This window comes from Ascidia mentula, chromosome 5, assembly GCF_947561715.1.
Source record: "Ascidia mentula chromosome 5, kaAscMent1.1, whole genome shotgun sequence".
In the NCBI taxonomy this organism is placed as follows: Eukaryota; Metazoa; Chordata; class Ascidiacea; order Phlebobranchia; family Ascidiidae; genus Ascidia; species Ascidia mentula.
The window spans coordinates 5960509-5983358 of NC_138570.1; the positions used below are offsets into that span (position 1 = coordinate 5960509).

Consider the following 22850-nt stretch of genomic DNA (forward strand, 5'->3'; position numbering starts at 1 on the left):
GGGTGGTATAAACCTCTTACATTGGTGGGGATTAGAGCCTCATCCCTACATACAACATCGAGGGATTAACGCAAATAATATTGGCCCAGTCGACAACAAAGTTTAAATGGCATCACAGCACCGTTTTGTGTTATGTTCCTATACTAAGAGGACAACGGCTATATATTAGTATGAAATTTACTGTAAACAAAAGTCGGGCGCGGTAGAAATGTAGTGGAAAGCATGCACACGATAGGGAGCGCAAACAACGAAAAAACAAGACCACTGGCGTGTTATTGCTACATGCATATATTCAAGATACGAAAACGCGCTTATTTTATACTACAACGGCGAAACGGATAAAAACATCGAAACGAACGCACTTGATGGGGGAAAGAAGTCACGGCGTGAATATGAATCAGCGCGTGGAGTCGAAGTACATTTTGAACAGGAGGGTGGCGACGTTACTGGGATGGGTCGGCGAACTTGAGTTTTGCTATAACTATGTCATCGTGCAAGGGAAGCACCTCATCGTCCTTTGTGAACTCGAAGAATGTGGGCTTGTTGATGGACTGCGAGAACTTCTTGAAGTAAAACCGGCAACCGAGACACTTGGCAGGCAATTTGGCCTTGAACTGACCCAGTGTTAGCGGCGCGTAAGGTAGACGAATTTTGTAGGCAATGGTCTCATTAGGCAGATAGTACACCACCGTGGTTGTATTGATGATTCCGTGGTCGACTTGGTGTGTCGGTTTGGTCACGTTGGTTGTGTTAGCAAAGGTAGCTGTCTCGGTCGACGAGTCAGTGTCTGAGTGGGTGTCGCGACCTTGAAGTTGCTGGTCATCCTGTAAAGAGGTACCGACTGATGAAAAAGAGGTAGAGTTGTTTACAGCCGTCCCGAGGGGCTGTGGAACGATGCCAGTGTCGTTGTACAGTTCCAACGCGGCAAGGTTGGACGCGGGATCGTACGATCCGTCGGTCTCCTCGATAAGACGTCGTTTCACTTCTTGGATAGTCGTGCTGGCGTCTGGCTGGTCAAGGATGGGCATAGTTGGGTCCTGAGCAAAAGGCTGCATTCCACGGCGCTGGTAGTTTGGTGTAACTGTAAGGCCGTCGTTTTGCACTGGGTGGACGAAGGGCATGTCCTCAGGTACAGTTTCAATGACCGGTGCTGTGTAGCGGCCCTTCTTCTGTATTCGCTTATTTCTGCAATGCGTTATATGTTAAAATCAATATCCTTTAGTATACAAGCAAATGATTCAAATGGTCACATTTTGACGTCGCATTTCAAATTTTACCATAATGGTCTTGACACTCTTTTGTGTACTTACTTTGGGTAAGCCTGAGGCGTTTGAATCCACGCATGAATCATCTGATTTTTGTCCACTGGCACAACCTGAAAATGCATCAAAAATCGTCAATGCATTGCACGACCACAAACCTGCAAAATGAAATTAAGTTGTTTTTTTTACCGGTAGTTGCATGAAAAAAGCTTCAGGGTCCTTTTCAGCAAGCATTGGTATGTCTCGACACCTTTAAAAAGCACATTTCATTTCACATTAAACTGTGATAAAATTTTGACCAAAGAGATTTTGTTTTCAAGACGCATATAATCCCACATATAATATATATACCAAGAGTCCCGACAATTCCCAATTAAAAAAAATCATTAACCACTTGTTGAATGGGTTATGTACAAATAGTTAAATAGATTGGTATATGTTCTATAGTTAACAATACAATATACTTAGCCAGGTTGTATTAAAAGGAATCATTTACCTTGATGTTAGTGGTATGTGACAGCATTCAGGCAAATTATTAGGATTTCTCTTCACTTGAGCCATAATGAAACGCTTATGGGATGCTAAAAAACAAAAAAAATATTATATCATATCTTTAGTTTCATTATTCGGTTAAATTTTTCGCTGTATAGGTCGGCAAACTACGGCAAACAAAAAGCCAGTTAAGCCCTTTTCTCACACTAAAACATACTCAGAGCAACGAAAGCATGTTTTAAAGGAGTTAGAATAAGCATCACTACATGTTTACAAATTGCAATGAAACCTTTGCAAAATATACAGGTATGACCAAGCATACAGAAATGCAAAATGTGGAATATTTCTACAAATTATTCTTTTATTTAATGAGATTGTTGTCTCTGTGGTACAAGAACAAAGGAATGAGCCATGGGTTGCCGACCTCTGGTCTATTTGGTATGCAAGTTGATTAAAACATATTTCAATGATTTTATAAGATGTATGTGAGTATACATAGCAAATACAAAACAAAATAATTAAACATGAATTTTGTTTTTGTTTTTACTAAAATAATTAAACATGAAATTTTAGTAATTGGCTTTTGACATCATTAGTATTTGTAACAAAGTTTTTTCAGTAACTGTTCTCACAGTAGTTCAAAATTTGGTTATTTATTGTTTCTACCACAGAGAGTTAAGCAACAGCTTTGAAAAGTACACATCTTCAACCTGTGTTATAAATTATTATGTATTACAAAGGTTGGCTTACAACTTCTTTGGTGTGAAGAAAGCCCTTCAAAACTTCTGTCAGAACAGGACAAGGTGTCTGAAGTGGCATCGGATGACTTGTCGCTTCCAATAGCTGATGCAGGGGGAACCCAGTACATATTGGGCGTGTAATATGGCAAGGCTGCACTTGGCTGCAATGTTGAAAATATAAAGCTTACAACTGAATAATTTTACTGGGATCGTTGTTGAAAATTTAGGCCCATCAACTTAGTTCTTAGGATAAATTCAAATTCATATATTGCATATATGCATAGAGCAAAATAGCTAGACACTGCCAAAAATCACACTTTTCAGAAGAATAAACCATTGACTTAAAGCTATTAGGCATATATGTACCTGTTTGCTATCATAAACGTTTATATCTCCGTCTTTCAGTTTTTGCTCTATTGAATTTTTGATGGCCATTTTTAATATTCCTGGCCTTCTGTTAAACAAATTGAAGTTTAGATAACTACTGAAGGAAAAACAAACAAACAAAAAACTATATACTTTGAATGTGCAGGATTCCATTCACCATCCTCATTAATTGGAGGTAAATATCCAGTGTCTGCTGGAATGACTTGTGGTGCATTTCTGTTTGTGGATTTGGCTGCAGCGGGCTCCTTACTCTTAATAATAAAACAAGTAGTTTTTGATTATTTTTGTGGGGGTTATAGCAATTGGTGACAACGCAGGAGATAGCCATTTGGATATATTAATGCGATAATGATCAGTGTCTGGCAGTTGGATGTTGGAATAGGTACAAACATATACTAAACAAAAGCAACTGTAAAAGTTAGAAACAAGTTGAACACTGATATATTATATTGTAAATAATAATAAAAACATCTATTAAAATTTAACCTCTGGTTGTTGTCTTTGAAGCGGGGTATTTCCTGCTTTGGGGCTCATGCTATCATATTGGTTTGAGTACTGTATAAAATTGTCGCTGTTCAAAAACTTGCTGTGAAGCTCTGCTTCCATATTAAGTTCAATTTCTGTTTGCGCTTGGTGAAAAAGATCAGAGTCCAGGCCTTTGCTGTTCTTGTAAGCAATTTTTATTTGTTGTCCGATGTAGCTCTTCGTCGGCCCTTTGATAATTGATGACACAGCATTTGTTGCACTCCTACTCAGAAACTTTTTGTAGATCGTCTTAGCCAGTTTAAACCTGAACGGAAAGAATGAGAGATAATGAAACATCATATAAATGTGAAGTTTACAAATAATGACTCAAACCAAATGTTTGAGAGTTATGCCATGCTTTACAAACCTTCTTTCTGTGGTCTCATCATCCATTTTCATAGCAACCTGATTCCTGCTGGACATTGAACCTGTGGTGGATGACGCAGCAGAAGAGTTGCCGCTGTTATGACCATTAGACTTAAGACCAAAGCTTTTAAATCCTTTCATTGCCAACCAGCATTCCAAAATACATTCAAGCTTGCTTTCTTCCAAAAAATGCTTGAACACATTGAGGCCATCAGTATCTTCAAGTACATTGTGATGGGTTTGTTTCCAACACGTTGGGCGCTTGTCGGGGACGCCCGAGTTGTTGCCTGGGGGACGTGGCGGATGCTTTGATTTCATTGAATGCTCAGTCCTTGATATCTTCCGCAACGACGATGAGCGCGCCTTTTTACTGGACTTTGTTTCGACTTGCATCGGGTAAACAACAGCTGCCATAGCCGCACTTTCGTCCATTATGGCGGCCGTGATACGCGGTGACAATCCAAGATCTGTAAGATTCGTTAAACGTGTGTAATTACTAAGGCTGGAGTTTAATTGTTGAGGACCGGAATGTTTGTAACTAGCAATTCTACTACACTTTTATACGAATAACATACAAGCGGCGGCAACAAAAAATATGTTTCTACTTGTTGAAGATACACAATCCCGGAGGTAACACAATTTTTATGCGCACAGCTGTACACAGGACAAAATCGCAACACATTGATTAAGTCGTTATTGTGACAACACAACATTTTTTTGCTGGGTCGTTAGTGTTTACCTTTGATGTGAGTGGAAATACTTAGAATGCGGGTTCGTCTCGTCTGAGGTCCTCTCGATTTGCCGCAAATTATCGACATCATCTCTTGTCTCACAGTCTCATTCCACAACCCGTATATTACAGGATAATATACGCATCTATGTGTATATGGTAAAATATAAGCTACAAGTCGTGTCAGTCATGATGATGGAGAATCAAAATATGTTTTGTGATGGAAAATTACTGCATTTTGTGATGGAAAATCTACAAAACTGGGTTCCTCTAAGACAAAAATTTCCAGTATTTGTAGCTTAGGCATTTCTCTTCTTAAAGACTTCCTTGTATATAATTTTTAATACAGTATTTTCTTCACGTGTTTCAACACAAGGTGTTTAGGAATTCCTTTAAATGTTTAGCATTCACAATTACATACGTTGTGTACATGAGGATGGTAGAGATCGACACCAACCAATCGGCGACCGCAACCGGACGGTATGAAGCAACTGTACCGCTCACTTCCACGAGGTAGTTTTTCGAATCAAGGAAGGTTTCGACCAATGACACAATTATAAAGGGACCAACAGCCACCAGTATAAACCCCACGATTACCGAGATTGTGCAACATGCCTAAGGTAAAAGGGGACGAAAAAAACACGTCATTTTAAATGTAACTTTTATTGATTGATTGTCACAATAATGAGTGGAGCTGCACGGAGCGTGTGCTGTATTGGGTTATGGCAGAGACAAATATTGACGTTCCATGCATTACTGTTGCATTATGAAGTCACTAGCACCAAAAGTCGAAGGAGTTTTTTATAAATAATATATGATCAATCGACCGAGGAGCAACGCCGCGACTATCATATTATAAATATATCAACAGTAGCGCTGTCTTACCTTTCGTTGATTCTTGTAATAACGAAAATACGAGAAACGAAAATTGCGTTTGAAGGAGAGTTGTCGACGACTTCTGGTTGACGAAGAAAGTGAGTCTGCACGCATTTTTAACAGTTAATTAGCCTTCGCAACATCCATCATAAGCAAACAAATCTCACGGGAATATTTTACCATACATTTTTTTTTTGCGGTCGGACATTAGTGTCCAGTAAGCAAATACGTAGGTCCAAAAAATCGAGTTTTAAGCAAGTTTTTTAAACCACGAAAATAGTGCGACTTTTTAGTGTATATCGCGTGAGAAAACTTTTTGCAACAACTTATAATTTTCTTTATATTTCACGTTTACGTTTAGAAATACCATTTCGCAACACGCGACTCTGGACCGAACATGATCTCCCATTTGTAAAGACTTCAATCTCCCTTGAGGGAGGGCGTTTTAATGACTTCCTAGTACCACTGTAACTTGAAGCATTAGCGTTCTGATTTTTTGAATTGTTTCCCTTTTCTTCATACATTGGCTACAATTCATTTAAAAAGCTGTAATATGTTAGGATTAAAATACATCATCCAACGATTTCACCTCGTGTGGTGAGGTATCTACCACTGAGTGCAACTGTTGGGAACATCCTGCATACTCTGTGGAGACAATTCCGGAATCTTCCACATAGCTTGGGTTTAATGTGGCTTGCAGTTCATAAAAACCTCTGCTGGGTGATGGGGTTGTTCCTTTAAAATGTTATGAAAGAGCAGAGTTTAAATATAACTTTGTGATGCAAAAGTATAGGATTTATTTGAAACAAAACACCTAAAGATGCTATGAAATTAAAATACATTCACACACATGTATAATTAAAAACTCACTTGTTTTAGAAGCTAAACGCTTCTTTTCCATGTGCTCAAAACCAGAAGCATTTTTGTTGACAAATGCATTTTTTTCATAATGTAGTAATCTTTGTCTGGAAGCGCTAAATACATTTAATAAATAATCACATTAATATTTTAAACCGCTATGTGGACTGTGAAAACCATAGCTGTTTATAATGTCAAGAAAATAAACGAAAATTAAGAAAGAATAAATAATTGATATATTGCACGCACTACCTTAAATATCCATTAATATGTAAAGCAGTTACCTTGTCTCAATATGCCTCCGTCCGATGGTTGCACCTTTATATTTATCCCGTGCAACACTAAATATTTTGCAATACATAGAAACCACACAAAAAAGTGGAAAAATACTGCATATTAGAATCTACAAAAAAGTAAATCGATATGTGTTCATTAAAGTTTGTCAAGTAATGCTCACCCAAAACAAACTAAATCCATAATTTTTAGCCCAAAGAGGAAAACAGCCAAATCTGGCAGGGATGAATTGGTACTGTGACCAAGCACCGAACAAGGGGGGTACTGCACAACACAAAGACACCATCCAACACAGTATAATAGCAGCCGTCACACGGCAACTACTAATATGATTGGGGTATTTTAATGGATGAACAACTGCATAGTATCTTCAAAATAAAGGCAATTTCAAACCATATGGCAAAATGATAGGCCAAATATACTATATATACCTGTCATATGAAATCAGGGACAAAGTTAAAATGCTTGCACCAAACAACGATGTTGTAAGAAATCCTGTGAGTGAACACCACACTTTTCCAAATAGCCAAACTCTGGTTATACTGCTGGTTATGCCAAATGGAAAAACAAGAACACCAAAGGCAAAATTTGATGAGGTCAGGCTAAACACAAGTTTGTTGCTGGATGTTAGAAGGTACTTCCTCCTAATTTGAAAAAAGAAACAATGATTAATAACCAAAATAAAAACATTATAAAACACTGGTAAACATAATGCCACTTGCCTGTACAGCGTAAAACAAACCAAAAAGTTTCCAATGCAGGAAATAATGGCAACCAACGAGAGTAAGCATGTCCACAGTATATGCAAAGCTACTGTTGAATTGTCAGAATAGGAGGATGCATTTCCATCTATAGCAGAAACAGTAAACACACAACACATATCCAAGTTTACCACAAATACAACAAAAGCATGAGTTCACCTGAAACATCAAACACAGTAAAATTGGCGAAGTTTTCCATGGTTCAGAACTCATTGCACTAAGCAGGAACAAAAATTTTAGCCATGTTTCCCAATCAGTGTATCACATGTCCCTCTAGAAACGGATTATAATTACCAGTGACGCTTTGGTCACTAGTCAAAGTCACTTAAAGTTTGCTAATATGGTTTTGCAAACATTGCTTTTATCAAAAATGATGCAACCATAATGGTATTTAATAACAACAAAACCAAATTATTCACTTAAGCATCGACAGAAAAAAATACATACCTCTCTGTCTATGCACACCATGCCAATGTAGAAAATATTCCTTCCCTACCAACCCAGGCAATTTTGTAAAGGGGGTCCTGCTGCTGGTGCTGGCAAATGCCTTTGTTTTAGGTTTTTCAACGGGACTTCCCCAAATACGTTACAGAATACTTTTAGTGTTTTCTTATTGTATGGTTTTAATGTAACCCAGTGTAGTTAAATAGTTACATTTAAATCTTGTTTCTGCACAATAGATACTCTGAATTGCCGTAGCTAAGTTACGTAACATTCTTCTTGCCATGGCCAGCGATAGGTGTATATGGAACAATAGTTTTATTAACTTCTTTTCGGGCAATATTCACAAGACATGTTTAGTGCAGCGAAAACACGCCGTCAACAAAAGATATTGGCGTTGGCGATTGTCGAATGTTGAGAAGTTAGAAAGAAAGGAAATACAAAAATATTTAACAATCAGCATCGCTGCTGTCAATGGATATACGCGTTGTTTTAGACGTCTTTCGTCTGTTTCTCTGCGTCCTAGGCCGTTCTTGGGGAATGACCATAGTAGTTTTTTCGGTACACAAAATTTTCCATGGTTCCGAGAAAACAGGCTTTATGTCCGCATTCTGGGATGACCAGTCACAGTCGTGTTGTTCCGGGTCACTGGGGTCAGAGTCGAGAGAAACAGGCAAATCGGCGGCGGACGTTTTCTGCAATCCGATTTCCGAACATTCCACCACGAACTTTGCCTCTGCGATTGGTGGTGATGAAGCGTCCACTATGTCTTCTATGCTTACAGGGCTCGCGAATCGGCCTAGATACAAACAATTTTGATTACATATTCGATCTTGCTTTTTTTGTATCTTTTCGGGCTGTCTGCTCAGCAAAGGCTTATTCAAATCGAATAGATTTTTCATACCATTAGATTCATTGAACGAATGGTCGGTTGAGGCATCCTTCGGACGTTTGGGAGTCCGTTCGGCATCTGTCAGGTTGATTTCCTCGCAAGGTTCGACTTTAACCTTTCGTTTCAGGCGCGGTTTGATCTTTGAAATAGATAATTGATAATGCTTAGCAGGAAGTCCACCAAGGCGAAAGCCATGACCAAATATGTCAAATTATTTTGCACTTTAATCTGATTACAAAATTGGTGACATGTCATATAGGAAAGTGGAAGTCGGGCAAGGTTTTAAAGCTGTTTGATATATTCTGACTATTTAGTGTTTACGTCAGCATTGTGCTGTGTCAGCATTTTTTTCACTTACGAATGATGGCGCATCAGCTTGGTGGGGAGAAGTGCGAATATCGAGACCGCTCGAGCGAACAGGAAGAAAGCTTTGTGACAAATCAGAACGTTTCTCAGCATCAAGGAGTCCAACTGGGGGAGATCCTATCACAAAATAGAAATGAATCTGAAGTCCCAATAGTTGGCAAAACAATATATTGGCTATATAAAATATTAAAAACACGCACAGTTCCTGCAATAAATGAGAAAAAAAAACATGAAACATCAGTAAACTGGCTATTACTTCTTTCTTGAGCAAACCTCTACTGTGCGGACTTGACGACGAAGTTAAACCGAAAACTCCATGGTCACGGTCTAAGGCGTCTTGAGCGGGTCGAAAGCGGTCTCTCCGGCTCGTGCGATATTCCAAGCCGGTTGGCTCCACGTTGTGTTTAATTTTCCTGTACACCTTCTCACATGCTGCCTACAAAATTACTAATGCATTGAAGGGGTTTTGTGCAACAGGAGAACAAATTTTTTAAATTGTTTCATCTCTATTCAAAGTGTTTACGATTCAATACACTTCACAAGTAAAATTTAAACGGCACCTTTACGTGGTGAAAGTCCAGCACAGACGATGCCTTGTAGACGTCGTGCACGTTAGAAAAGTTAAGCACGAACGAGCTTGTGTAGACGAAATCCATGAGCACTCGAAATCCTGCACAAACAAACGTATTTTCCCGCTATGGTCATCATACATTAATCAACTTTATACCTTGAAGTGGAACACCTGCCAGTACGAAATTTTGCTGCTCGTGTGCTGACGTGAAAAGGGATAAGAAATAATCGCTGTTTGCTGCAAGAAACGATTTGTGCACCCGAAATTTTTCTCCCTCCACTATCAGTGTTGCGTCACAAAACAAACCTGCGTGGTTAAATCCAGCTGTTTAAGATCTTTAATTTTTGCGGTAGTTTAAACTGTATGGCTAAACAAAACTTACCGTTGATTCGTTGCTCTTGTAATCTCTGCAGTACGTATGTTGTGTGCTTAACGGGCAAAATGTTGGTTTTGTCTGGTTCTGACATTTTTCCCCTTAATTTAGGAAATCAACTAACCTCCAACACCTGTCGAAATCAAAACGCATTTTAAGCAATTTTCCCTGTCAAGCTGGTTGTAAAAGTAACTCCAAACCTCACCACGCAACTGTGCTAGAAACACAACTGCTAGAAACACAACTACTAAAAGTGTTGGCCTGTTTTTGCGACACTCGAAACTCCAGAGCACAATTGAGGATCATCCTACGTAAGCTTCGGGCTAGACCGATCGCTGTAAGAAGATAAATGCCCGACGAAGGTTCTTATAAAAGAGAAAGGGTGGTAAACCTCTTACATTGGTGGGGATTAGAGCCTCATCCCTACATACAACATCGAGGGATTAACGCATAGCGCGATGAAACATTTAAACGTGATAGCGTTTTCTCTTACTCCGCGGGCGATAAACCTGGCAATCCTGGCAAATCCGACAGACAAAACTAAGTCTGGATCCAGTAATCGCATTATCACCATGGCGACCGGGTCTAATTGACGTTTGTCGTACGACCTCAAACGAGCAACCTGATTCTCTTTTTAACGAGCAAAGCAAACACAGCCGGTGCAGGACCTCTATTAAAAGATTTTGACAAAGCCCTCGCGAACGCACAACAGAAACACGAGATAAAGAATTTCATCCGGATGTTCGGTTGACTACTGTCCTGGATGTGAACCTGCGAATTAGTCTGCATTGTTTGACGTCTGTTAATTGCAATCTATAACTTTGCTACTGTGGGTAAAAAGCGTTGTCTATAATGAATGAGACTGGAGGTTATAATGAATATCTTGGGCCTCTAACACCCGGAGATTGCATTGACGTATTTTTTCACACCGCAAATTTTGAAATACCACATTAAGCCGCTTACGGCGTTTAATTGACGGGATCTGTTGCAAAAATTAGTGTATGATTATACGACACACGACACGTGATTCGCGGGCGTCGTCCCAAATTGGTGTTAATATTCGACTGTGTGCCATTCTAGAGTGAAACGGTCGCTTTGCGTGAGAGTTACTTTAACCAAGATATCGGGTGTGTTTCTTAGCTGCATATTTGATTAACAAAATTCACCGGATATTTGAGTTTTACCGTTTCTATGCAATGCGTAGGTTAAACACACCATCGCATAACAATTTAGAATGATTAAAATTCTGGGCCTTACGCATATAGGTTGAACCTTTATGCCAGAGCCCATGCTTTAATTTAGGCTTGCTATTGCGGCGATGCACATCAGTTTAAGGGAGCAAAATAATATTGGCCCAGTCGACAACAGGGTTTAAATGACATCACAGGACCGTTTTGTGTTATGTTCCTATACTAAGAGGACAACGGCTATATATTAGTATGAAATTTACTGTAAACAAAAGTCGGGCGCGGTAGAAATGTAGTGGAAAGCATGCACACGATAGGGAGCGCAAACAACGAAAAAACAAGACCACTGGCGTGTTATTGCTACATGCATATATTCAAGATACGAAAACGCGCTTATTTTATACTACAACGGCGAAACGGATAAAAACATCGAAACGAACGCACTTGATGGGGGAAAGAAGTCACGGCGTGGATATGAATCAGCGCGTGAAGTCGAAGTACATTTTGAACGGGAGGGTGGCGACGTTACTGGGATGGGTCGGCGAACTTGAGTTTTGCTATAACTATGTCATCGTGCAAGGGAAGCACCTCATCGTCCTTTGTGAACTCGAAGAATGTGGGCTTGTTGATGGACTGCGAGAACTTCTTGAAGTAAAACCGGCAACCGAGACACTTGGCAGGCAATTTGGCCTTGAACTGACCCAGTGTTAGCGGCGCGTAAGGTAGACGAATTTTGTAGGCAATGGTCTCATTAGGCAGATAGTACACCACCGTGGTTGTATTGATGATTCCGTGGTCGACTTGGTGTGTCGGTTTGGTCACGTTGGTTGTGTTAGCAAAGGTAGCTGTCTCGGTCGACGAGTCAGTGTCTGAGTGGGTGTCGCGACCTTGAAGTTGCTGGTCATCCTGTAAAGAGGTACCGACTGATGAAAAAGAGGTAGAGTTGTTTACAGCCGTCCCGAGGGGCTGTGGAACGATGCCAGTGTCGTTGTACAGTTCCAACGCGGCAAGGTTGGACGCGGGATCGTACGATCCGTCGGTCTCCTCGATAAGACGTCGTTTCACTTCTTGGATAGTCGTGCTGGCGTCTGGCTGGTCAAGGATGGGCATAGTTGGGTCCTGAGCAAAAGGCTGCATTCCACGGCGCTGGTAGTTTGGTGTAACTGTAAGGCCGTCGTTTTGCACTGGGTGGACGAAGGGCATGTCCTCAGGTACAGTTTCAATGACCGGTGCTGTGTAGCGGCCCTTCTTCTGTATTCGCTTATTTCTGCAATGCGTTATATGTTAAAATCAATATCCTTTAGTATACAAGCAAATGATTCAAATGGTCACATTTTGACGTCGCATTTCAAATTTTACCATAATGGTCTTGACACTCTTTTGTGTACTTACTTTGGGTAAGCCTGAGGCGTTTGAATCCACGCATGAATCATCTGATTTTTGTCCACTGGCACAACCTGAAAATGCATCAAAAATCGTCAATGCATTGCACGACCACAAACCTGCAAAATGAAATTAAGTTGTTTTTTTTACCGGTGTTGCAATGTCGGGGACCTCATTTTGCAACATTCCTGGCACAAATCCAAAACCCAATTTCTTTTGTGTGAGTTCCTCTTTTGTGCGAGTTGCCTGTGATTGTTGATTTGTTGGTCCTCCCTGTGCAACATAGCCAGGGTTCCCATGGTGGGCTTGACTGTTAACTTGGGCCAAACGCCGAAATCCAACGTTGATTGGAGGGGAGGAGCGCCCACCAGGACTTTGGAGGGTCCGAACACGTGCCAGATGACTATCAAGGATCTGATCATTTTCCTCTTCATTTTCTTTTATTGAAGCAACAACAGCTGCTTTCTTTTGCCTTTCTGCTCTCATTCGAATGGCTTCCTTTCTTCTGTTTTCGATAACCTGATCCAGCTTCACCTTTAGTTGCATGAAAAAAGCTTCAGGGTCCTTTTCAGCAAGCATTGGTATGTCTCGACACCTTTAAAAAGCACATTTCATTTCACATTAAACTGTGATAAAATTTTGACCAAAGAGATTTTGTTTTCAAGACGCATATAATCCCACATATAATATATATACCAAGAGTCCCGACAATTCCCAATTAAAAAAAATCATTAACCACTTGTTGAATGGGTTATGTACAAATAGTTAAATAGATTGGTATATGTTCTATAGTTAACAATACAATATACTTAGCCAGGTTGTATTAAAAGGAATCATTTACCTTGATGTTAGTGGTATGTGACAGCATTCAGGCAAATTATTAGGATTTCTCTTCACTTGAGCCATAATGAAACGCTTATGGGATGCTAAAAAACAAAAAAAATATTATATCATATCTTTAGTTTCATTATTTGGTTAAATTTTTCGCTGTATAGGTCGGCAAACTACGGCAAACAAAAAGCCAGTTAAGCCCTTTTCTCACACTAAAACATACTCAGAGCAACGAAAGCATGTTTTAAAGGAGTTAGAATAAGCATCACTACATGTTTACAAATTGCAATGAAACCTTTGCAAAATATACAGGTATGACCAAGCATACAGAAATGCAAAATGTGGAATATTTCTACAAATTATTCTTTTATTTAATGAGATTGTTGTCTCTGTGGTACAAGAACAAAGGAATGAGCCATGGGTTGCCGACCTCTGGTCTATTTGGTATGCAAGTTGATTAAAACATATTTCAATGATTTTATAAGATGTATGTGAGGATACATAGCAAACACAAAACAAAATAATTAAACATGAATTTTGTTTTTGTTTTTACTAAAATAATTAAACATGAAATTTTAGTAATTGGCTTTTGACATCATTAGTATTTGTAACAAAGTTTTTTCAGTAACTGTTCTCACAGTAGTTCAAAATTTGGTTATTTATTGTTTCTACCACAGAGAGTTAAGCAACAGCTATGAAAAGTACACATCTTCAACCTGTGTTATAAATTATTATGTATTACAAAGGTTGGCTTACAACTTCTTTGGTGTGAAGAAAGCCCTTCAAAACTTCTGTCAGAACAGGACAAGGTGTCTGAAGTGGCATCGGATGACTTGTCGCTTCCAATAGCTGATGCAGGGGGAACCCAGTACATATTGGGCGTGTAATATGGCAAGGCTGCACTTGGCTGCAATGTTGAAAATATAAAGCTTACAACTGAATAATTTTACTGGGATCGTTGTTGAAAATTTAGGCCCATCAACTTAGTTCTTAGGATAAATTCAAATTCATATATTGCATATATGCATAGAGCAAAATAGCTAGACACTGCCAAAAATCACAGTTTTCAGAAGAATAAACCATTGACTTAAAGCTATTAGGCATATATGTACCTGTTTGCTATCATAAACGTTTATATCTCCGTCTTTCAGTTTTTGCTCTATTGAATTTTTGATGGCCATTTTTAATATTCCTGGCCTTCTGTTAAACAAATTGAAGTTTAGATAACTACTGAAGGAAAAACAAACAAACAAAAAAAAAACTATATACTTTGAATGTGCAGGATTCCATTCACCATCCTCATTAATTGGAGGTAAATATCCAGTGTCTGCAGGAATGACTTGTGGTGCATTTCTGTTTGTGGATTTGGCTGCAGCGGGCTCCTTACTCTTAATAATAAAACAAGTAGTTTTTGATTATTTTTGTGGGGGTTATAGCAATTGGTGACAACGCAGGAGATAGCCATTTGGATATATTAATGCGATAATGATCAGTGTCTGGCAGTTGGATGTTGGAATAGGTACAAACATATACTAAACAAAAGCAACTGTAAAAGTTAGAAACAAGTTGAACACTGATATATTATATTGTAAATAATAATAAAAACATCTATTAAAATTTAACCTCTGGTTGTTGTCTTTGAAGCGGGGTATTTCCTGCTTTGGGGCTCATGCTATCATATTGGTTTGAGTACTGTATAAAATTGTCGCTGTTCAAAAACTTGCTGTGAAGCTCTGCTTCCATATTAAGTTCAATTTCTGTTTGCGCTTGGTGAAAAAGATCAGAGTCCAGGCCTTTGCTGTTCTTGTAAGCAATTTTTATTTGTTGTCCGATGTAGCTCTTCGTCGGCCCTTTGATAATTGATGACACAGCATTTGTTGCACTCCTACTCAGAAACTTTTTGTAGATCGTCTTAGCCAGTTTAAACCTGAATAGAAAGAATGAGAGATAATGAAATATCATATAAATATGAAGTTTACAAATAATTAACTCTATCAAATGTTTGAGAGTTATACTATGCTTTACAAACCTTCTTTCTGTGGTCTCATCATCCATTTTCATAGCAACCTGATTCCTGCTGGACATTGAACCTGTGGTGGATGACGCAGCAGAAGAGTTGCCGCTGTTATGACCATTAGACTTAAGACCAAAGCTTTTAAATCCTTTCATTGCCAACCAGCATTCCAAAATACATTCAAGCTTGCTTTCTTCCAAAAAATGCTTGAACACATTGAGGCCATCAGTATCTTCAAGTACATTGTGAATTGAGTGTTTCCATCTTTCATAGGCGGGAAAAGGTGAAGCACTGCCTTCGGGATTGTATCCAAGTTCTCCATCTGCTCTTCTGTAAATTAAAGAATAAAATAAGATTTGATACTAGTAAACAAATAAAACAGATCATTGCTTTCTTGCTTTATGTGCAATGAAAAAAGATTATGGTTTGAATTATACAATAAATAACACCAAGACATACCTTGGTGTTGCAGTTGATACTTCTGATTTTCCACTGACACTGCTGTGGTTGGACATTCGGTCAACAGGGGACGGTTCATGTTCCTCGCCAATCGTTGGAGGCCTTGTAAAGTTATGATCGAGCATATAAGTGTTCACAATCTCCTTTGTAGGTGGTCTCGCCATCTCGTATCACATGTTGTACATGCACAACTGTACAAAAACTTGTCCGGCAAAAAACAAATTTGGCATCTTTTCTTACTGCCAAGCAGATTTTGGGCACTTTAAATTGCACTTGTCATGCCATCATTATTAAAAACCAAACACATTTTCACTATAAAAACTGTAACAATACAAAACTCAACATAAAAGGACATTACAACAATCAGCATATACTTGTACTTCAGAAATAATATACATATTGCTTGTTACGTTTATAAAAAATAGAAAGATGTCTTCATACTACAGCCGCATATGCTGCCTCGTTAATATGTTGTTATAAGACTATACGCCAAATCTAGACTCTTGCTTGCATATACACGGTAACAACGTTCACAATGGCGCAGCTCCAGGCGCACAAAACATAAACATACAAAAGCAACTATCATTCACGCCTTCTTTTCAATAATTTGCGCTAATCTGTCCCTTGATGTTTTGAGAAGAAAGGCCAAGCATTCAAACAACATTCCACTTCTCCGCAACAGCGCGGATTCATCGAAGATCAAATGTCGGTAGCGCGCTTTGATGTTTCCCTTTTTTCTACTCTCGTGTCAAGATGGCGCGATTCTGAGGTAATATTTTCGACAGGGGTCTGTGCGGCATATCCTGATCTTATCAAGCGAATGTTTTTCTCATTTCCATCTGTAAGCTGCAACACAAAATACGCTGGTTAGCTTGTTGTTGTTAACTTGCCTACAACTTAACCAAGTTTTCCACAAAACCGAAATGCGACAACATTTTGAGAAAAATGAACACATATCATCAAATTGCCCTCCCCAAAATGTTTATTTGCAAGAAAACATGTGCACAATGCTTTCAAACTAGATTTGCTGCCACAAACATGTACTTGTAAACAATATTGCATTGCTACAGATTTATTTTAAAGATTGCACTAATCTGGGTTGCTTTTGTGTCATCATTGAAACGTAATTGTGCCTTACTAATAATTGTATAAATTTCATAACAACAGGAAACATGCAAAGAGCAACAAAGTCTTTGGATAAAATCCTGACGTAAGACAACCAAAAATATATTAGCACCAAACAGTACCAGCTACTACAAACACAGTGCAGTTACTTAATATTTGTGTTTTTATTTTGACTGAATACTATCATGCAAAAGTTAGCAAATAAATTCAAGTACCTAAGATATTGAGAAACTCAAACCTGGAAATTATATTGAAAAAGATAGAAATTTTCACTGTAGTCAAGTAACGATGTGGGGGAAGTCCAATTTATAAAACCCATTATCTTTTTCTGTTTGGATTTTACTAAAAACCTCATTTTACAGACTCCAGAATTTTAAATTGATTGTTAATTTGTACAATACAGTAGGCCAATGATCATTTATGTTTGCATTGACACTGGTATTTGTATGATACACGTTAATACTTGTTTTCTTGTTGATAACATTACTATATGTGATAACAATTAATATTTTACAGCATTAATATTAATAATATTATGAAACTACTGGCCTTTTACGGAGTATTAACTGCTTTTTTGCTTCTGCGGACATATGTTCTTTGTGCACAAGATTTTGAAAACATTCAAAGCAATGTTCTTCATGATAAACAGCCAAATCATGCGGACATAGTGCTGATTGGGGCTGTTGGTGATTTGGCCAAAAAGTATTTGTGGAAGGGTCTTTTTGACTTGTTTAGGAACTACTCCTCATTATCTGGTAATGGATGGACTTTCAGTTTTACAGGAGTTGGGAGGAAAAACCACTCTGTCAACTGGCCACAGCTGGATGCTATAATACATGAAGTAGTCCATTGCGATAAAAATGTTGTACGTTGTATGAAAGACAAACAAAACTTTATTGCAAGTGTTTCATATGTTCAGCTAAAAACACATGATGATTATAAAATTTTCTGTACTGAGCATCTACAAGAAACAGGTTCAGAGCAAAATTTTTGTTACAAAGGCCAACAGTGTCAGTATCAGCGCATTTTTTATTTGTCCGTTCCACCATTTACATATGAAAGCATTACTGAATTCATATCAACACACTGTAGCCTTGAAAGTAAAGAACAACTCAAGGTCGTTTTAGAAAAGCCTTTTGGCCATGATCAACCATCATCTGTTAGTATGGCAGAAGCAATATCGCAAAACCTAAATGACAATGCAGTGTACAGGTTCATATTTTTTGTTTACTTTATGTATAATGAAGTTATTTTAAATCGTGATGTTCAGGATTGACCATTATCTTGGCAAGCAGGCCGTGGGACAAATAATTAACTTCAGACTTGCCAACAAGCAAGTGGAAAAGCTGATGAACAGGAATTTTGTTGAAAGGATTGAAATAGTCATGAAAGAAACTATTGGAGTTAAGGGTACAGTATGCAAATAATATATGTATAGGCTTTTTATCTCTTTAGGACACAATCATGTGCTTCTCACAGGACGCACAAGCTTTTATGACCAGTATGGTGTGATGTGCGATGTCATGCAAAATCATTTGACTGAAATTCTAATTTTGTTGACTATGGACCTTCCTAGCGAAGAAAGTGATTCCATAACAGAGTTTATCATGAAAGGACGACTAGACCTTTTAAAACAAATCATGCCAATTCAGCAAGTTGATGTTTTGCTGGGGCAATATGAAGGTAACATTGTTTGTGGAAAAATATTATAACTGTAAATGTTCTCTTTTGCTGTTAGCAGTAATTCTCTTGACTTGTATAGGTAAAATTATAGCTAAATTCGTTCTAATAAAAATTTTATACGTTTTGTTTACACCAAAGACTATGTTGATGAAGTGAGAGCTGAAGCTGGTTCAAGTGAAACATCAACTACTCCAACTTTTGCTGGTGGGTGCTATTTTGTTTTGTAAAAACAACCATGTAAATGTTCTCTACTTCTGTTGTCGACAGTCGTAAGATTAAGAATCAATTCTGAACGATGGAATGGTGTTCCAATTATCATTATGGCTGGAAAACAAATGGATGAAAGAGTTGGATATGCAAGGGTAGTATTTAAGGAGTCAGAAATTTCTGCAAACTCTGAAAAAGGTAGGCAAGATTCGTCGCAGAGGAAATATAACTTTTAGCATGGGTGCCTCAAACAATAGTTATTGTGCGTAAATCAGTGACCCGACCATGTTAAGAATATTGTTTGCATTTACATAGTTGTTCAAGAGCAAAAAGCCAAATTTTGTTTTAAAAATGTTCAAAGATTGTCCGAGAAGCAAACAACTAAGTTTTCATATTGGGCATGGAACACTGAAAACCCCAGCCATAGTTGCAAGCAAGTCATTGTTCACTGAACCTTACAGCTTCCCAGATCAATGGAAACACACTGGTAAACTAAATGGTGGCAAGTATTTGCATACAGAAGAGGCTTGTTTTGAAACTTTTGTCCCAGAAGTTGTGAAGGACGCTTACTCCATGTTAATAGAACAGCTTTTTCTGGGAAGAAAGGAATATTTTGTGACGACAGAAAGTTTGCTGGAGTCCTGGAGAATTTGGGCCAACATTGGTCGTATACAGAAAAACCACAAGTTGGTCATTTACCCAGGTGGAAAGAAAAATGGAAAGCTTTTGGACATCATATTTCATGATGGTGGACTGTTATTTGCATCGGCTCTTCAAATGACTGTGCAAGTAAAAGAGATGAATGTACTTGGTCACAATGCATATGTTGGCACTCAAAATGAGGTTATGACTCTGCTTGGACAAGCAATTCGAACAGCCTCGAGTAAATCAATGACTAATGAAAAAGAATTCCACATTGCCTTTTCTGGAGGTTCCAGTCCTTTACCACTGTTTCAATATCTTGCACATGTGGAACTTCACAACATTTATTGGCAAAGTGTTCATGTGTGGCAAGTGGATGAGAGGTGCTCCTCAGAAGACTCACTTTCAAACTTTAACAGCATTTGTAATTCTTTCATCAATCAAATCCCGCAACTGAAGCATCAAAACATCCATCCTATGTTGTATCCAAACGAGCAATGTTGGGAGGGAAGTGCTGAGAGATACGAGCATACAATGGTAGACGTAATTGGCAAAGACCCGGTGTTTGATTTTGTTGTGCTTGGAGTTGGAACTGATGGCCACACAGCATCACTCTTTCCATACAATCCTACATTGAATGAAACCAACAGGTTTGTGATAAATATTATGCCACTAATTCATTAATTTTGCATTCCCCTTGTTTCTGTTTTCAGGTATGTGACTCTAACTGAAACTCGCAGTGCAACTGCACCAAAAAGAATGACTTTGACTAACAAGAGTCTTATGAGTGCTAAACATATAGCAGTGATTGTGTCAGGACCAATCAAGCGTGATATCATGGAAACACTAATTTTAACAAACTGTATTGACAAAGAGAAATACCCTATATGTAAAGTTCTTGAGACTACCTCTAACCTTTCATGGTATATCACCAAAGAAACATTGTCTACTTAGGTACACTTTTCTAAGATACTTGTGTGTTGTAATTGGCTGTGTGGAATGTTATATGCAAGCTGTAGAGAAACTGTGCCTGTGCAGTTGAAAAGTGCAATCAAAGGTGTAATTTTATTGTTTTCTTTGATGATTGAATACAAAAGCTGAAAGACAAAAACGAGGATTCCGACTTTCTACAGTAGCTGAGCCAGTGAGCTTTAGACATCAGAACATAACAGCACCATACTCCTGATCCATTTCATCTATCATCATTCCAATTTCCAGGACCTCCCATCATTGGGGGTGGTGGTGGGCCTCTCATAGGTCCACCCATTCGTGGTGGAGGTGGACCACGCATTGGTCCTCCCATTCCTGGATGTGGGCCTCTTGGCATGCTGCCATCAAACATAGGAGGGCCCCTAGGTGGACCACCCCAAGGTCCACCCATTGGTGGGCCCATTGGGGGTGGCGGTGGACCACGTTGGCCAAACTGACCACCCATTCTTGGTCCTAAAATATGATTGTTCAGTTTTTTAGATCATACAGATATATTGTATACTCCATATTTTACCCATTCCCATTGGGGGCCCGGATTGCATCATATTGGGTGGTGGGGGCCCCATTGACGGTGGTCCGCCCCAGTTTTGTGATGACATGTTTGGTGGTCCATTCATGTGGTCATGTTGATCAGAATCATTGCCGTGAAGCATAGGCCCATTTGGCATGGGAGGCATGTGCCCAAGGGGTGGGGGCATAACAGACCCCATACCCATTGGTGGCATCATCGGTGGAACCATTGGCGGCATGCCTGGTAATGGCATTGGTGGTGGTGGTAACGCTAAATAAAAAATATATTTTGTCAAAATTTGTAAAAAAATTTTTTTAACTGAACACTGTAGTAACGGATGAATTGGGTGGTGTAGTAAAAAATTAGGATTTATTTATTTACCTGACATGTCCATTGACATCATATCTGCATTCACTGGGGGCATATCACTTGGTGCATCAGCAAACATGGTGTGGGGCCTATCAGCTTGTGATAACGGATTTTGAACAGCCAGTAGCCTCTCTGTGAAAGTTCAAAAATATTTATATTAGCGCTTATATATGCATTTTATTCTTCATTGTATTAAATTTTTGCCTCAGTTAATTTTAAAACCATGTACCTGCTGCCCCTCCATGCCTTTCACCCTTTGAATCCTTTTTAAAAGCATAAGATATGCTAATCGGTCGGTTGCAGAGATGCTGCCCATTCATGGCTTCCATAGCTGCATCAGAAGCTTCAAAACTAGCAAAATTGATGAAGGCATATCCTTTAGAATTTCCTGTTTCTGGGTCACGCATTATCTAAAAACAAATATATTTCACAATCAACATATCTGTAAGATTCTGCAAGTTAACATCAACATTTACCTTGGGTGTTTGCAGTATTACACCAAAGGCACTGAAAGTATCATACAGGAGTTTTTCATCAATTTCAGGATCCAAATTGCCAATGAAAAGATTTGCTCCAACATCCAGATTCTTCTGATGAGAAGATGCCTGCAAGTAAGAAACCAAATTTTTATATTGGATTTGTTGAACAACTTTTTTTTTATTTGTCCGTTATGCCTTGTCACCATAATAAGAACTTAACATTATGTAAAGCAACTGTTCCCAACCTTTTTTTACAGGGACCCTAATTTTTTAAAATCAAATTTGTAAATTCTCATGACCTAAGCAGAAAAATTATGCAGTGACCTTTTCAGGCACATGCAAGGCACACATTCTGCACCTTCTTACCTTATTAACACGTATTGGCTTTCCAAACAGCTTTATCATATTAAGTATTTTGATTGCATAATCAGCATCCTCCTCACTCAAGAACTCTACAAACCCATAACCTTGATGACTTCCAGTTATGCGATCCTACAAATTACATCAGTGGTTAAGAGTATGCCTAAAATTTACCCACTTTACTACATTGAAAATTTTAAAACTCTCCAAATACCGTACAATAAGTTTCTTTTTTAGATTGGCCTGGGTTAAAATACGTAAAAATTAAATTGGTGAAAAATCTAACATACTTTAGGCATATGTGTGCTCACTACTACCCCGGATTGCAAAAATAACTCCCACAAAAGGGGTTCCTTTACTTTTTCGTCAAGTCCACCAACGTACACCGTGGCATCTAATGATACAAAATAAGAATATCATTCAGTTTCGTTGTGGTTTCTTAGTCTACGATATTAATATCCAAAATATTTGTATACCTTGATTGCGTTCTGAAATCGGCCCTGCCGCCATCGTAATCGGCTAGTGAAGGTTAAAGACTTAGTTACGCCAAAATTACTGGATTCTTGACAACTTCGCGTAACTTTATCTTAGCGCAAGTCCCAAAGTGCAAACGAACCAAAAACGCACGCGAACAAATCTCTCATGGGTTTTATACGCTTTTTATTTTGCACCATTT

The 22850-nt window shown here is 38.6% G+C and overlaps 5 protein-coding genes across 8 annotated transcripts; 1 reads left to right on the plus strand and 4 right to left on the minus strand.

Moving 5' to 3' along the window:
* Window positions 1–181: 181 nt before the first annotated feature.
* LOC145902269 (uncharacterized) lies at window positions 182–7810 on the minus strand. Of its 3 annotated transcripts, none has more exons than XM_082990175.1 (21): window positions 7739–7810; window positions 7451–7508; window positions 7253–7379; window positions 6962–7174; window positions 6694–6898; window positions 6521–6639; window positions 6249–6352; window positions 5968–6113; window positions 5746–5905; window positions 5388–5482; window positions 4924–5117; window positions 4512–4648; window positions 3774–4239; window positions 3368–3671; window positions 3014–3132; window positions 2861–2948; window positions 2505–2655; window positions 1759–1843; window positions 1452–1512; window positions 1311–1375; window positions 182–1185 (listed from the first exon to the last, which is right to left on the minus strand). In XM_082990175.1, exons 2-21 carry the CDS (start codon window positions 7488–7490, stop codon window positions 444–446), a joined length of 3621 nt encoding a protein of 1206 aa, XP_082846301.1. In that variant the 5' UTR covers window positions 7491–7508; window positions 7739–7810; the 3' UTR covers window positions 182–443. The 3 variants fall into 3 exon arrangements, with proteins under 3 accessions (XP_082846301.1, XP_082846302.1, XP_082846300.1); XM_082990176.1 differs by having other exon boundaries at window positions 6249–6343; window positions 7451–7564; window positions 7739–7803; XM_082990174.1 differs by having other exon boundaries at window positions 7451–7564; window positions 7739–7803.
* A 362-nt stretch (window positions 7811–8172) lies between these two features.
* Window positions 8173–10049, minus strand: LOC145903619 (zinc finger and BTB domain-containing protein 18.3-like). The gene is made up of 7 exons (XM_082991723.1): window positions 9944–10049; window positions 9718–9867; window positions 9551–9660; window positions 9264–9426; window positions 8983–9107; window positions 8637–8763; window positions 8173–8531 (listed from the first exon to the last, which is right to left on the minus strand). Exons 1-7 carry the CDS (start codon window positions 10026–10028, stop codon window positions 8182–8184), a joined length of 1110 nt encoding a protein of 369 aa, XP_082847849.1. The 5' UTR covers window positions 10029–10049; the 3' UTR covers window positions 8173–8181.
* Window positions 10050–11371: 1322 nt separating this feature from the next.
* On the minus strand, window positions 11372–16138 carry LOC145902475 (axin-1-like). 2 transcript variants are annotated; one of them, XM_082990465.1, is made up of 10 exons: window positions 15809–16138; window positions 15365–15679; window positions 14959–15262; window positions 14605–14723; window positions 14448–14532; window positions 14092–14242; window positions 13346–13430; window positions 12655–13099; window positions 12514–12578; window positions 11372–12388 (listed from the first exon to the last, which is right to left on the minus strand). In XM_082990465.1, exons 1-10 carry the CDS (start codon window positions 15970–15972, stop codon window positions 11647–11649), a joined length of 2475 nt encoding a protein of 824 aa, XP_082846591.1. In that variant the 5' UTR covers window positions 15973–16138; the 3' UTR covers window positions 11372–11646. The 2 variants fall into 2 exon arrangements, with proteins under 2 accessions (XP_082846591.1, XP_082846590.1); XM_082990464.1 differs by having other exon boundaries at window positions 11373–12388; window positions 14448–14535.
* A 1318-nt stretch (window positions 16139–17456) lies between these two features.
* LOC145901332 (GDH/6PGL endoplasmic bifunctional protein-like) lies at window positions 17457–20425 on the plus strand. Its single transcript, XM_082988960.1, has 7 exons — window positions 17457–18145; window positions 18204–18343; window positions 18413–18616; window positions 18755–18820; window positions 18884–19021; window positions 19185–20115; window positions 20179–20425. The coding sequence occupies exons 1-7, from the start codon at window positions 17469–17471 to the stop codon at window positions 20417–20419; spliced, it is 2397 nt and encodes a 798-aa protein (XP_082845086.1). The 5' UTR covers window positions 17457–17468; the 3' UTR covers window positions 20420–20425.
* Window positions 20426–20518: 93 nt separating this feature from the next.
* LOC145901334 (splicing factor 3B subunit 4-like) lies at window positions 20519–22792 on the minus strand. The gene is made up of 8 exons (XM_082988961.1): window positions 22651–22792; window positions 22465–22568; window positions 22181–22306; window positions 21812–21940; window positions 21565–21745; window positions 21348–21467; window positions 20970–21236; window positions 20519–20908 (listed from the first exon to the last, which is right to left on the minus strand). The coding sequence occupies exons 1-8, from the start codon at window positions 22682–22684 to the stop codon at window positions 20658–20660; spliced, it is 1212 nt and encodes a 403-aa protein (XP_082845087.1). The 5' UTR covers window positions 22685–22792; the 3' UTR covers window positions 20519–20657.
* Window positions 22793–22850: the final 58 nt, after the last annotated feature.